At 34.3% G+C, this 15,492-nt stretch overlaps 1 protein-coding gene across 2 annotated transcripts; it reads right to left on the bottom strand.

The window, feature by feature from the left end:
* Positions 1–7,713: 7,713 nt before the first annotated feature.
* LOC129259466 (leucine-rich repeat-containing protein 15-like) lies at positions 7,714–14,278 on the bottom strand. 2 transcript variants are annotated; one of them, XM_054897755.2, is made up of 3 exons: positions 14,200–14,278; positions 10,069–11,821; positions 7,714–9,356 (listed from the first exon to the last, which is right to left on the bottom strand). In XM_054897755.2, exons 2-3 carry the CDS (start codon positions 11,800–11,802, stop codon positions 9,126–9,128), a joined length of 1,965 nt encoding a protein of 654 aa, XP_054753730.2. In that variant the 5' UTR covers positions 11,803–11,821; positions 14,200–14,278; the 3' UTR covers positions 7,714–9,125. The 2 variants fall into 2 exon arrangements, with proteins under 2 accessions (XP_054753730.2, XP_063955022.1); XM_064098952.1 differs by having other exon boundaries at positions 14,108–14,271.
* Positions 14,279–15,492: the final 1,214 nt, after the last annotated feature.

Raw genomic sequence — 15,492 nt, 5'->3', positions numbered from 1 at the left:
GATCGAAATATCAAAATTTTCAGCTCGCGCTTCGCGCTCGCATCTATTTTTCTATTAGATACCTATCTTAACAATTGGTACCAAAAATGCTTAGAATATCAAGCTTTCAGGTCAGAATATAAAGAAATTTCAGCTCGCTCTCGGCACTTGCATTATCTGTATAGTGAGATACAAGTATCTATCCTCCTCATGAGTTACTACAAACAGTCCTAAACAGGTACCCTTTTCCTGTTTTCAATTCAGTATACTAAAAAACTTCAGCTCGCACTTTGCGCTCGCATTAACTTGTTGGTGAGATATGTGTCTCTTTTTCATGTGTCATATATATATATATATATATATATGTGTGTGTGTGAGGGTGTGTGTGTGAGTGTGTGTGTGGAATCCTTTTTAACGTTTTATAAACTCAACAGAGGTGTTGTATCTATAGGGAGTTTAAAGTTTGGGGGTGCTCCGGGCTGAAAATAATATGGTTTGAACAGATTGATCTCTTTGTTTAGCTATTGATGTTTTCAGCCCCGAGTACCCCTTTAACCTTTGTATGAATATGTTGTTTTACTTTTCAAATGCACAAATAAGTGGAATTTCAATTTGGCGCCATTCCTAATATACAGGTGGTATGTGGGGCTATATGTTGTGGTTAAATGGAGTCAGGAATCATGAATTGACTCCATGTATTTTAGTTTCGTACATTCACAGTCAAGAGTGAGAATAGCTATATTGTCGATCTTCTTGAATAGTGTTTTTTGATACTTATGCAAATTGCTGAGGTGTCTTTATCGAATTCGTTCAGCGAATATACGCTATTCATTTATTTTAGTTCGTATATACAGTCAAGAATGAGAAAAGCTTTTTTGTCGCTTTCTTGAATAGTGTTTTTGGATACTTATGCAAATTGCTGAGGTCTCTTTATCGAACTGTTGAATAGGATCTGGTGTCATCCAGGTTAATTGTTCAATGTACGGTCTGGAATCCTTTTAACGTTTTATAAACTGAACAGAGGTGTTGTATCAATAGGGAGGTGCTGACTTTGTTTAAGTGGTTCGCTGAACGAATTTTGATATTACTCCTGGTATAAAGGCAGTGTATGGGGCTATTCTGTTATAATTCAAACGGAGTTAACAGGTTATTAAGAGTCATGAATTAACTGCGTGATGTGACACACGTGATCCATGCATTGTGTTTCTTATACAGCCAAGGGGAAAATAGCATTGTGTTATTCTATCATCATGGGTGCTTAACTAGATAATACATAATTTATATGCATGAGTAGCTTATGATCAGTCAAGGTTGAGATTTCACAATTTCTTCTATTATGGGTTTGTTTGTTGTTGTTGTTTTTTTTTTTTTTTATTTTTTTTTTTTATTGTTATTAATATTATCATTCGTCATTCGTCATGACTTAAATACGATAAGGACTTTTTGCTATGCAGAATGAAATACCGGTATGCATGTTTATACGAGATTAGTTATATCGTATTGGTTCGGTGCACTATATTCAAACTCTTTTGAAGTTGCACAGTTTTCGTGTAGGTGGTATACGAGACTGACTGGACTTGGCGAATCTGTTTAAATCGGTCTGTTATCTAACTGAAAATGTTTATATAGGTTATACAAACGTCAACCTTTTACCTTGACACATCTATAAATCCTTTTCCTTTCCTCTTTAAAAAAAGGAAGAAAAGGAAAAAGAAAAAAACCTGTTTTTGAAAAAGATCGAAAACAACTCTGTTACTTAGAAAAAAAAAAAATTTATTGGTTACGGGAGGGCCTTTCACGCGTGGTCCTGTTGTACATAAAGATGGTTTACGGTACTTGTGTGTGCGATTGTATCCCTCACACACTTTTTCTTTTATTTGAAAAGGGGTATACAATGTTATTTGGATGTAGTGTGGGGTGTTTTGGGTTTGGGGTCTGCTCGCAGTCTGGAAGAGGTATTTATTTCAGTTCGTCTTATCTTTGTTTGGTGATAGAATGGATATATGGTATACGAGCTCACGGGAGACACGAATGTATTACTTGGTTTCATTTGTTTAGTACAATAAGACGTTTGGTTACTTACAGGGGTTTGTAATGCCAAATTCTTCCTGGATTACTTTAAATGTTAGAGGGTTAAGGGATAAGGTTAAAAGAACACGCATTTGGGAGTGGTGTAAAAGAAAAGGGAGTGATGTGACGTTTTTACAGGAAACATATAGTACTATAGAAGTAGAAGAACAGTGGAAAAAAGAATGGGGTGGGCCAATGTTCTTTTGTCATGGATCAAACCACAGTAGGGGTGTTCTTATATTGCTCTCCCCCAACTTAGATTTTAAAAGGGATGTTGTTGTTACAGGTAAAGAAGGAAGATACATTATACTTAAAGCAGAAATCCAAGGGGTTAAATTTTTGTTGGGAAATGTGTATTTTCCTACAAGAGACAAAGTAGCACTGCAATGTGACCTTTTAAATGAGCTAGATAAAAGTATTCATAAAGTTTTTGATTCGGATTATTCGATAATATTAGGAGGAGATTTTAACACTGTAATGGACGGGAGTATGGATTATGAAGGGCCAAACATATCAAAATCTAGGTTTAGTGCAGTTTTGAAAGAATTTTTGAATAAGTATGATTTAGAAGATATATGGAGAAAAAGAAATCCTAATGCTCGACAATTTACTTTTAGACAAAGGTCGCCTTTAGTCCAAAGTCGTTTAGATTATTGGTTTATATCATGCAGTTTAGAGAAATTAGTGAATAAGTGTGAAATCTTAGTATCAGTAACACCGGATCATTCGGGCATTATTCTACAATTTCAGAATTTGAAAGAAAATTATGTTTACGGAAATTCATACTGGAAATTTAATAATAGTCTTTGTATGGATAAAGATTTTATTAAAGAGATGTATGATATTATATCTGAATTGAAAAATGAATGGGCACCTAGGTTTTCGAATAAATTAGTCTTTTGGGATTTTTTAAAAATGAAAATGAGGGAATTTGCTATGAAATATTCTCGGGAAAAAGCAAAATTACGAAAACGCGAAATAGAAACAGTAGAGGCTGAAATCAAGACTTTAGAAAAGCAGATACTCGAAGATTCATCGAGATCTGTGATTGATAGAATTAAATTGAAAAAAGATAAGTTAAATGAATTATATAATTTTTCTCGGCAAGGAATTAAAGTTCGCTCTAGAGCAGATTGGTTTGAGGAGGGGGAAAATAATATGAAGTACTTCGAACAACTGTTAAAAATAAATAAGAGGAAAAGTGTTATTAAAGAATTAGTCAATGAAAATGGAGAAATTATTAGGGACAAAAATAATATTTTAAAAGAAATAAAGATTTTCTATGAAAAATTATATTCTTTGAAAAATGAAAGTTGTTATAATAACAGTTTATTTTTTAACGACGTCTTAAAGTTAAGTGAACAGAACAGAAAACTATGTGAAGGTAAAATAACAAAAGAAGAATGCTTTAAGGTGTTAAAAGAAATGAAATGGAATAAGTCACCTGGAAATGACGGTTTTACCGTAGAATTTTATGATACACTTTGGCCAGTGTTAGGGGATTTGTTGGTAGAAGTATTAAACGAAACATATATAAGAGGGGAATTAACAATTTCTCAAAAACAAGGGACTATCACATTGATAGAGAAGGAAGGAAAAGATGCTTTATATATTAAAAATTACAGACCTATTACGTTATTAAATGTTGATTACAAAATATTATCTAAGGTTTTGGCAGCAAGGATCAAACAGGTTTTAAACGAAATAATTCATTATGATCAGGTGGGATAAATAAAAGATAGAAATATTGGGGAAGCAGTTCGACTAATAGAAGATATATTATTTTACTCTAGACATTACTTGGAGCAAGGACAAGGATTTTTGATTGCGGTAGATTTTGAAAAAGCTTTTGACTCTATATCTCATCAATACTTATTGAAAGCACTCAATTTTTTTGGTTTTGGGGAGTCATTTTGTTCTTGGGTGAAAATACTATATAAGAATATAAGTAGTTGTGTTATGAATGGAGGGTATTCCACCGGTTACTTTAATGTAGAAAGGGGGGTCAGACAAGGTGACCCACTGTCGCCCTATTTGTTTTTTATTGCAATAGAATTACTGGCGCATGAAATAAGAAGAGACAAAATTATTAAAGGGATAAGTTTGGGGGAGCATGAAATAAGACAGGTATTGTATGCCGATGATATGACAATCTTTTTGAAAGACATGGATTCAATAAAAAGGTTGCATTATATTTTTGAAGAATTTGAAAAAGTCAGTGGCTTAAAGGTAAATATGGACAAGACACATTTTATGTACATGGGTAAGGAAAATGGAAAAACAAATGACCCTGTATATGTATTTGGAAAATATGTTAGGGAAGTTAAAATTTTAGGAGTAATATTTTCAGTTGATTTTAGATTAAAAGATGATCTGAACTATAAAGAAATATTAAGTAAAATAAAAAAGCTTTTAAGTTGGTGGAAACAACGAGACTTGACTATTATGGGAAAAATACATTTATTGAAAACATATGCATTGACAAAGATAAATTATGTTTCATCCATCCTTGTTGTCCCCTCATGGGTGTATATAGAAATCGAGAAATTATCATTTGATTTTATACGGGGAGGGAAAGATCGTATTAAAAGAAAAATTATGTATCAGAACTATAATTGTGGTGGGGTTAAAATGATAAATTTTAAAATATTTGTTAGAACGCAGCGTATAATGTGGGTAAAAAGACTTTTGTATGGAGAAAAAAATCTGGGGTGGAAGTTATTTTTTGATTATTCCCTAAGTTCAGTTGGAGGAAGGTTAATTTTTCTATGTGATTATGAAATGAAAAAGATAAAAAGTAAGTTGAATATTCCATCTTATTATTTGGAAATGCTAGATGCTTGGCAAGAGATTGATAATTTAAGGCATTTCAATGGTTCTAAAAATCCAATCATTTTCAATAATAAGAATATTTGTATAAAAAATAAGATGATATTTGATAAAGATTTATTAGAACGAGGGTTAATTAAGGTTGAACATATCATTGACAATGGACATGTTAAGCCGGTCGCATACTTTTTGAATCTTGGTATGGGAAGTGATCTTTTGTTTACCATAGGTGAAATATATCATGCAATTCCAAGTGATTGGAGAAATGATTTAGGTTCGATACAGTTTTGTGAGATAGACTTAATTAATTTTAATATAAACTTGCTTCTGTTCGGGAGGGAAATTAGCTTTAGGGAGGTACCATCAAGAAAAATATATGAATATTTTATTAAAGAACTGCAAAAGTCATATGATTTACAGATAAGAGATGGAGAAAACAATTATAATTATACAGAGAAAGAAATTGGTGAATGTTTTTTTAGACCAAGAATAACATTATTAATTGGAAGACATAGGGAATTTCAATTTAAGCTTCTGCATGGGGCAATTTACACTAGAGTTAATTTGTTTAGATTTGGATTTGTTGAAGATAATCTCTGTTCGTACTGTAAACGGGAAACAGAAACATATTCACATATATTTTTGTCTTGCTTAAAGGTCAAACTGATATGGGAAACTTTGATACAGCGATTTGAATTAGATGAAATAAAGGACTTGAAATGGCGGGATATATTTGTTGGTTTGTCAGGCAATACAAATAGAATAAAAAGTTGTAATACTATTATCTTTATGGTAAAATATATATTATTTATATTTAGAAAGGAGGGGGTATTACCAACCATTGACGATATACATAAACTTATTTTAGAATATAAGGATCAAGAAAAGAAAATAGCTATTAAAATGGGGAAATTAGGCCGGCACTTGCAAAAATGGGAAACAGTAAAATTGTGTTAAGGTTAAGTTGTAAGTCTTTATCTACTTTCAATATATGTAATGCTTCTCCCGTGAGCTTGTTATATTCAAAATTGTTTATCGAATTGTTTTGTACGTTTAAACATGATTTATTTATGATGAGTGTGGGCAGATCTTCACGACAGTGGTGTGTTGTGTGTGTGTGGTGTGTATGTGTGTGTGTTTGTGTGTGTGTTGGGGCGGGGGGAGGGAGGGGGAGGGGGAAGTTTTGGTCTTTAAGATTTTTTTATAATAACTGATTTCATTGTTTTCTTTAAGATATATATGATTCATGATTTTATTAAGTTAGTGAAAAAAAAAAGTGAAAATATGAAATGTCAAGTATTATATGTGATTTGAAATGTTAATTTGAAATGTTATGTATTTTTTTTTGTTCATGAAATCAGAATAAAAACATTATTCAAAAAAAAAAAAAAAAAGTGTGTATGTGTGTGCGTGTGTGTGTGTACCTATTTGTGTGAGGGGTGAGTTTGTTCGTTTTGTGTGATCGAGCACCTTTGAAACGTTAATTCATGATTTCGCCCCCCCCAATCTGAAAAATGGATCGACGCCCCTGTCTGTGTATTCATACACACACCCTCACACACCCACATACTCACACATGTATATACTGTATATATCGATTCCCAGTGGAGGCATTTTTTCAACCTTTGATTCAGAATGGATCACAGCTCTGATCGAGTGACCTTGAGTGAAGCTACTTATCTATTATTCTCTCATTTTCATTTATTTCACTATATATATATATGTGTGTATATATATATATATATATATATATATATATATATATATATATATATATATATATATATATATATATATTTCATTGATTCTTACCCAATTTAGTATCGAGTAACGTCAGTGATTACTGCTCAAAGGTTCGTTAATGCGAAAACGAAATAATATTCGTCATTACAAAGGTTCGATAGTCCGAAATTGAAGTAAATAAATTGAATTATTGAAATTGTGTTATTTTCGTACAAACCAACCTCATTCATTCACCATATACAAGTAAACGAACCTTGGAACTGACTAACGTATACCACGGCACGTTATGTCTAACATTTGGTCACTATTTATAATAGAGATTCCATTCAGCCAGCTAGTGTAATATATCGTGTATTTCGAAGCGATGAATTATTTAACTGTATGAGAAATAATGGAAATACTCTATTATAGGTTTGAGAATTTGAGTTATCGTGCTCCATTTTTGATCGCTATATACAGCGTGTATAAAAAAACGGGACAGATTTGAAAAGTCTATAAAATATTTGTTTCAAATTATGATGTCTATATTTTGGTGTTGATAGGTGCTCTGAAGTCTTATCTTTCAATTGCCATTAGAAAATTAGTTTCGTTCATGCTTGAGGGAACAAGGAATGTTTTTGCCTGGGGTTAAAACGGAGGCTTGTGCCAAAATGGCATAAAATGATAAATATGATGATCGGACTTCTTGCTAATCAGCAGACTTCCTCTCAACCTTTTTATTATCTTTGCCATAATTTTCGAATTATGCGGTCAAAATTCATTTTCAAATCTATTTATTTGCTTGAATTGTTCTGTGTTTCTTTTTTATATGTTCTCTTTTAGCTTTCAATATTCCTTCTGTAAGCAAAAACAAAAAAAAATTCAACCGAAGTATGGGAGAGCGTGTATTTTGTTTTCAAATCCTTTCATTGTGTGCTACAAAGGTTAGGGTGCCTTTGAACAGTGGCATACAGATTGGCGGGGGCTCGGGGGTGCTCCCCCCAATAAAAAAAGAAAATTTGAAAGGAAATATAAGGAAAGATAAATAGTGAATATTATGTGAAAATCTATCACAAAATTTGATATTTCAATAAAAAGTGGATTTTTTTTCTTGCTCGCTTCACTCAATCTCAACTTTTTAATACATTTTATCCGATCTGCCATATCTAGCTCCTTCATAATAGACTCAATACACCATTGCCATTGAAAGACATAAATACTTTCATGTTTGTCCTATCAAGCACATAATTAAACTTGGTCAAGGAATCAATAACCCCTTAAAAATAGGATTCATGTTTTTTTTAAAGGTACCATAACATAATTCGTTTCACATAATAAAAGGATTTGAATAATCAAAAGATCTCCCAATTAATAATGGAAATCTTCTTGCTTTGGTTGAAAAAAGTCTTCTTTTCTTACTTATGCAAGAAAATTCAAAGGTAAAAGAAGTTTAAATGAAAAAACAAAATAATTCAAGTAAACAAATAAATTTGTAAATGAAATTTGAAAGCACAATTCGAAAATTATGGCAAAGATAATGAAAATATTCAAAGGAAGTCTACTGATTAGCAAGAAGTCTGATCAAATTTCTAATTTCTGCCATTTTGGCGTAAGCCTCTTTTTGAACCCCCGACAAAAACGTCCCGTGCTCGCTCAAGCATGAACAACATTTATTTAAATGGCATTTCAAAGATAAGATTTCAGAGCATCTATGTCTTAACATCAAAATATAGATATCATAATTTGAAAAAAAAAATTGACCTTACAAAACTGTCCCGTTTTTTTGATACGCACTGTAAAATATCCTGTCAACTTCTTTGCAGACAAGGTTTACAATTTATGGTTTGGATTTTTAATTGACAACTGAGTGGCAAAATAATATCACGTAAACCTGAAAACGAAAATGTAATTTTTAGAATCATAGAAAAATTATTAATCATTTTAAGCAGTAATCAAGCACTGTAGGTAATTTACATGAGCATTTCTAGAATGAAATACTATAGGGTTATGTACATTCCTGACAGTAATAAGTGATTATACTGTATAATTCAATATTTCATAAAATATTTTGAAAGGAGTGGCATTATTAACAGTAGCTTGAAAATTCAAAAGCACAAGATAATTATGTTTACGTATTATAATGTACATGACTATATGCTATTTAAAAGAAATTTATAAACATGTAGAATGTAAAGTGTTAAATTGTCTAATATGAAAATTTCGATTGCAATTTCAAAAGTTCTTGTTTTTACGAAAGCAAAATTAAAAGAAATATGGCAAGAAAACTGTATCCATCAGACATTGTTATTGCTTCTGCGTATGAACCTCAAGGGGGAAGAAGTAAGCTGAAGTTATTTTCCGCTTATCATAATAATTTTTCTCATTAGCTGAGAGATAACATTGATATATACTTCTCAACCAATGATTTCATTGAAATGTTGTATAAAAAAATACAGCCTGCTTGTCAAACAGTACCCATATTTCAAGTCTATCAAACAGAAAAGAGCTCACTGTCATTTACGTAACTATTTAGGAATCTTCGAATCATACACTGGTTCCTTGATACTGAACACATAATAGCCCGATTCTTGTTTAAGGCTTCTTGATTCTTGTTTAAGGCTTCTTTTCTCGATGTCATTCACGTATTCGTTGTCCCTGTCAGGCAAACGAGGAGGGTCATAGGGAACGTAACTATCGTCCTGGACATCGAAGTAGGTATGCGAACCGTGGAGCATTTCGAAATCATTGTTGGTTTTCTGTTTATAATGGAAATCGCAATTGAATCTTTATAAACATTGTATTTGAACAGGAATCTTATTTCTTTCAATGCAATCATGGTGAACATATTCATGGATGTATAAGATAACAAATACCCTCTGCTTTCTCATTTTTTTAGAAAACAGAAATAATACAAAACAATAAAATCAGCAATAATAATAATGATAGTAATGATAGTTATTGATGATGATAATAATAAGAGTGTGATGTATAAAGAGTCAAATCCTGTTTGTAGAATGCGCAAGGCGCATGAAGAGTTAACAAGTAAATAAAAAAGGCTTTGAGGTCTTCAGCAAATGAGCAAAGAATCCCCGAAGTGGGAGCCCCTAGAAAATACGATTCTTTTTTGGAACACCACCGTCTTTAAGTACATTATTGCTAGTCACATTCGTCCGAATTCAGCAAATACATACGGATTTAATCATATTAAAAATCTGATTACTGCCAGAATATGGGTAGCAAAGTGAAATCATGTAAACATTTTTTTACATACTTTAAAACATGTTTTTTTTACCCCACCAAATTTAGTAAAATGTGGGGGTGAAATGCTGATAAATGATTCACATTGGCGTTCCCTAAGCAGCTTGAAACCATTGTGTACTTAGTACAATTTTGTAAAAACAACCCAATAGATTCGAATGATCGTTGTCGTTTTGTAGTTGATACCTCAGCTATATTTCCCCCACTCACCTTTGAAACACTTGAGGGACTCATCATTGGATCGACGTCAGAAAACTCTTCATAAACACCATCATCATCACCAGTCCTCGCCATCGTCCCATCCTCTGACCGAATAGCATTCAATTGCGTAGACTTTATTGAGCTCGTTGATGGTAGATGGGCGCCAATGAGTCCTACTCGGAGATCTGATGTGGGTGGCGTTAAGATAATACTGTCCTTTGACCGTTCTTTGGCTGTTGACAAGATCCTGCGGCAATAGTACACGGTGCCGAAGAGAGTCATGATAAGAAGTACAGGGATAACAACTATGATGGCTACCAGGATTATGGTAGTCATATGAAATGTATTTGATTGGTATGTTTCAGAGTTGCCATTGGATTGAGGTTTCGTTGCTATTGTTGAAGAAATGTTGGTAGATGGTTTCGGTGTACCTTGGAATTCTATGAGACGAGTACCAGAAATTATAGAACTGGGATGGCTGTATTCATCGCATATGCTCTGAAGAGAAACTTTTCCAACATATTCATCTTTTCCTTGAGAGTTACAGGTTGCTTCATAACCTGGATTTCGGTCAAGCCAGTCTCCTATGTCCAGTATGGCACATTCGCAGCTAAGTGGATTGTCCGCAAGATTGGTGATGTTTATCCACGGTGTCTCAAAGATCAGGTTATAAACTTTCTTCAAGCGGTTTGAAGACAACAGTACGGTCTGGATATATTTCAGGCCTTTGAAGGTGTCTGGATCTATCCATGTGATCATGTTGGATGAAAGGTCAATGATCTCGAGGCGAAGGTTGTTTTGGAACAATAAAGTCACACGATCCAGAGCATTGTCGGACAGATTTAGGAATGTAAGATTCAAGAGATTGGCGAAGACATTAATCGGAAGATTAGAAAGTCTATTTCTTGTCAAATAAAGATGTCGAATCTGTGGAATATTAATAAATGAATCTTCTGCAAGCTGAACCAAATTTGTTTTATCCAGGGTTAATGTTTTCAAGTTGTCGAGGCCACTGAAAACTTGGCTATTTCTAATTTCTGTCAGATTATTACCGCCCAGATCTAGTATCCTAAGAAGATGGAGTTCTGCAAAGCAATGATGAGGTAAAGAGTAGATGAGATTGTTTGAAAGTGTCAAGGATCGAAGTGCATTCCCTGCACCAAATGCATCACAAGGTGGTTCCCGGAGATGATTTCCACCGAGTTCAAGCGAGCCAAGATTCGGTAAGTTCTTGAATGTCTCCTTGGCAATGTTTTCCAGGCAACCCTCAACAACCAAAAGGAACTGAAGTTTGGCAAGACCCCGAAACATCTCACCATTTAAGTCGGAAAAACAGTTTCCCCCAAGTCTGAGATATTCAAGTTTCCCAAGACCCACGAATGCGTTCGATGATATGTTATCCAATCGGTTATTTCCTAGATAAAGGAATTGGAGGTTGGTGAAATCTTCAAGGTCGTAGGGGTTTAAGCGAGTGATGCGATTATTGTTCATCTTCAATGTTCTTGCCTGGTTGCAGGTACCTGGCACTGCCATTAATTGCCGATTCGAGCAGTTGGCGATTTTTGTCCAGTTGTCATACTGGCAGATATCTGAGCAGGAAGAATGCATCGGGCTCGTATATTGGGCGTTGACTAACAGGGAAACAGACGACATATAGGTAATTAGAAAAAGGCCTACGATTGAGCAGAAAAATTCCAGCTTGTGTCGAAATTGGCGACCGGTATGAAGACGCGACGAAGCCATCTTTATGACAAGTTACAATCTGAAAAGAAATGAAATAGTAAATATTTGATATTTGATTTTTTTTTCTCCAAAAAGATCACGCTTGGCCCCTATAAAGGATGTAGAAGGCTGTATTTGTTGCAACTGCGTGCCAGAAATTCTTTAAACACATTTAGACTCTTCTTGTCTGGGCATGGGCATAGGCGGCGGAAGCGGGGGGGGGGACCTGTCCCTCTAAATTTTTTCTTGATAACCTTTTTTTTTCTTTTTTGGCTTTGTCAAAAAAATTTGCTGGTCCCCCCCTAAATTGTGGTTGATAACCTTTTTTTTTTGGTCAAAAAAATTTTGTCAAAATTTTTTGCTGGTCCCCCTAAATTTTTTGGCTTCCGTCGCCAATGGGCATGGGTGTTTCGTACAATATCCATATACAGGGGGCCAGTGGCGTACCGTGGGTCACGGCATTGGGGGGGGCACCAGCAAAAAAATTCGAGTCACTTAGGGAGCGCGCTCAGTTGCCAGGTATACTGACCTAATAAAGACATTTTAAGGACAAGCAGTGCCATTAAACAGATATGTATCTCACTGATTAGATAATGCGAGCGCGAAGCGCGAGCTGAAAATTTTTAATATTCAGACCTAAAAAAGGACATTATAAGCAAGTTCTTTGTAATCATGATCTGTCTCGCTAAACAAACAATGCGAGCGCGAAGCGCGAGCTGAAATTTTTGTATACATTGACCCAAACAGGGACATTTTAAGGACTATATTTTAGGAATCCATTTAGAGTATAAATATCTCAGCATAGTCATCTAATGCTAGTGCAATCCTTTGCTGATTTTGTTAGAATTACATCTGAACACATTAAGCACTTTTTGTAGTCATTGTAATCAGGATTATCATACGCATCTCACTAATCAAATACTGCGAGCGCGAAGCGCGAGCTGATTTTTTTTTTGTAATTCACACCTGAAGAGGGGCATTCTAAGGCTTGTTTGTAGGAATTCACAAAGACCTAACGTATTTCACTAACCAAATGATGCGAGTGCGAAGCGCGAGCTGAAAAGTTTTGATATTCAGATCAGAAAAATTGACATTTTAAGGACAGATTTTAGGAATTTATGAAGAGCAGACATCTCACCAATCAACTAATGCGAACGTTAGCACGGACAGGAAATGTTTTATATTAAGACCTTAAAATAGGGCAATCACTTTAAGTAGTCATGAAAAAGAAGCAAATGTCACTACATAAAACAATAATAACTCGAATTGCGAGGAAATATATTTGGTGTATATTGTTTTGAAAACGGGAGGTTTATACAACAGGATCATATATCCCGTTAAACAGTCTATGCGAGCACCAGGAACAATGAAGACATAGGCCCTTAGCGAATAATGTTTCATAACGTTATGAAAACATGCTTCTTATGTAATATAACATAACATAATATAATATAACATTTCAATGAACAATAGTTTCTCCTTTCCCCACTACGTTTCTCTTCCTTTCTCCCTCTTTTTCTCCTTTTCCCCGTTTTTTTTTTTTTTTTTTTTTGGCCAGCCGATTGGGGGGGCACGTGCCCCCCATGCCCCCCCCCCCGTAGTTACGCCACTGCAGGGGGCACACTCATAAGTGCCGACATTTCCCAAAAAAATATGTGTTGCTGCCCCTTCTTTTTTGAGAATGTAAACCGTTTCGGTGGCATTCATTTAGGGAGTGATGACATTTTTTCCTAATTGGCTTAAAAACTTGAAATTAATTGACACACGTTCCGTGCTCAACTTTTATGGATCTGTCCCTTTTTACATGTAACGTTTTTCTAGCATGGCCCTCTTTTTTAAGTTTGGGTTCAATAACCTTTAAAATTCGTTTGACCCCGTACTTTTCACTTTACCTGATAGGATCTATTTAAGAGAATATTGTATAATTCGTTCACATAAAAAAGAACCATGACTACAAATTTATACTATTTTAGAAAAATTTATACTATTTCAGATTTTCATTTGTTAATCAAAATATCGAAGCAATGCTTTTGCACCATTACCTCACCAATTTGAACCCATGCGACTATACTCATTATTTCCACTAGTACACCACATGAAATTATTCTAAGTTTAATGGTAAAATTTTAACTTATTTTACATTTGATTTAGATGAATTTTCCAGTGTTTTGTTTGGTGAAATTTTCAGTAATCTCGGCCTTCTAAGCCCATGTAATGGACCCAGGATGCCCCAAGGTAACAGTCCAATAATGCTTTCATGATTTTGAAAATTAGATATGGTAGCCAAGTTTTAAAATCAATAAAAATGATCAAAATAATAATTTACCTTAAAACTTATACGATCTGGGGAGCCCCAATCTTGAAGACCACTGATAATTGTCGAGGTCTCAAAATTGAGCATTAAACTTAAAAACTCACCGAGCTACCGAGCACTTCGCTGCATCATATTCTTCCTCCTGTCCAGGCCCAAATACACATTTGAGCTAAAGTGAGACCATATACGTCTGTAATTGTTTTCGTTACATCTGCCAAAGGAGGAAGTTATTGAAAAATGATATAGGGAGCATCTTTTTGAAGTACCCCTGTATCCCCGGGGTTTCTTATTTCGATATCATTATGTCATAATGACGATAAAAGCAGATAGTTATCATAACATAAGCATCAATAGCACCATACACGAGGTGCTACTTTTACCATTTTTATAAACGTTTAATTAGGTTTCGGTTGATAAAGCTGATCGTCAGGAAAATCTTAAGCGGGCAGACAAGGCGTATGGGGCAAAATTTTTGAACAGCTGTGAGCTATTTTGACGTTTTTAAAATAATTTTTGTGATAGATTTTTACATGGCATTCACAAAAAATTACTGTATTTCAAAATTTGTTATTCAATTTTCGACTTTTTCTTCTTCCGCTTTTCTAGGTCGTGAAAAGTTTGGGGATTCGTGGCCTGCCAGACCTTTCTTCTCCCGTCTTTCGTCAGTGTTGATCAGAGCTCGCGTGCATTGATAAAGCGCGATAACACTGGGCTGTTGATTTATGTATATATGACGTATTATGTATCGCGCCTACAATACGTTTTAATTATAAAAAAAACACCTAGTTTTCATGATTGAAACTAAAAGCGACCCGAGTCATCGATACAGTTTCTGATATAGCATACCTCCATTGCTATAATGATTGTTTAACAATGTTTTTTTTTTTACTATTCACGTTGAAAGTTCTACTTTAAATTGATATTGTACAAGATTTTTGAAAGACAAAGAACAATAAAAAATCCCAAGCAAGAGAGTTTTTAGAACTTTATTTCAATGTACAAATAATGGACAGGGTTACATAACACAAAGGTTAGCGATTGATCGCTAATTTCAAAGAACAATTCTGATTGGTTCATACTCAGTCTACTTAGCAAAATGCGCATGCAACGAGGATCTTGACTGGTCATTTCATTTAGCGATTAATCGCTAACCTTTGTGTTACGGCGCCCAGGTGTCATCCTGGTCATGGGTGCACGAAAGGGAAAATCCCTTTACGAATAACAAATAGTATACATTGAATAAGAAAATAAGAGCGTGTATATAATGGAGAGGGAGAGAGAAAGGGGAGATAGGGCGAGCTAGAAACTGAGAAGGAGATCTAGCGTATATATATATGCGAGAATTATGAAATCATTTAAGCTCACATAATCTAGAAATGGCATAACCAGAATCACCA

This window comes from Lytechinus pictus, chromosome 4, assembly GCF_037042905.1.
Source record: "Lytechinus pictus isolate F3 Inbred chromosome 4, Lp3.0, whole genome shotgun sequence".
NCBI lineage: Eukaryota > Metazoa > Echinodermata > Echinoidea > Temnopleuroida > Toxopneustidae > Lytechinus > Lytechinus pictus.
This window is presented reverse-complemented; position numbering and strand designations above follow the sequence as displayed.

What these genes read in the sequence shown, in the direction of transcription:
- LOC129259466 (XM_054897755.2), bottom strand. Translation starts at nt 11,802, where the DNA reads ATGGCTTCGTCGCGTCTTCATACCGGTCGCCAATTTCGACACAAGCTG. An exon ending in GTCCCTCAAGTGTTTCAAAG is followed by an intron (nt 9,357 to 10,068) that starts GTGAGTGGGGGA and finishes CATTATAAACAG; the next exon opens with AAAACCAACAATGATTTCGA.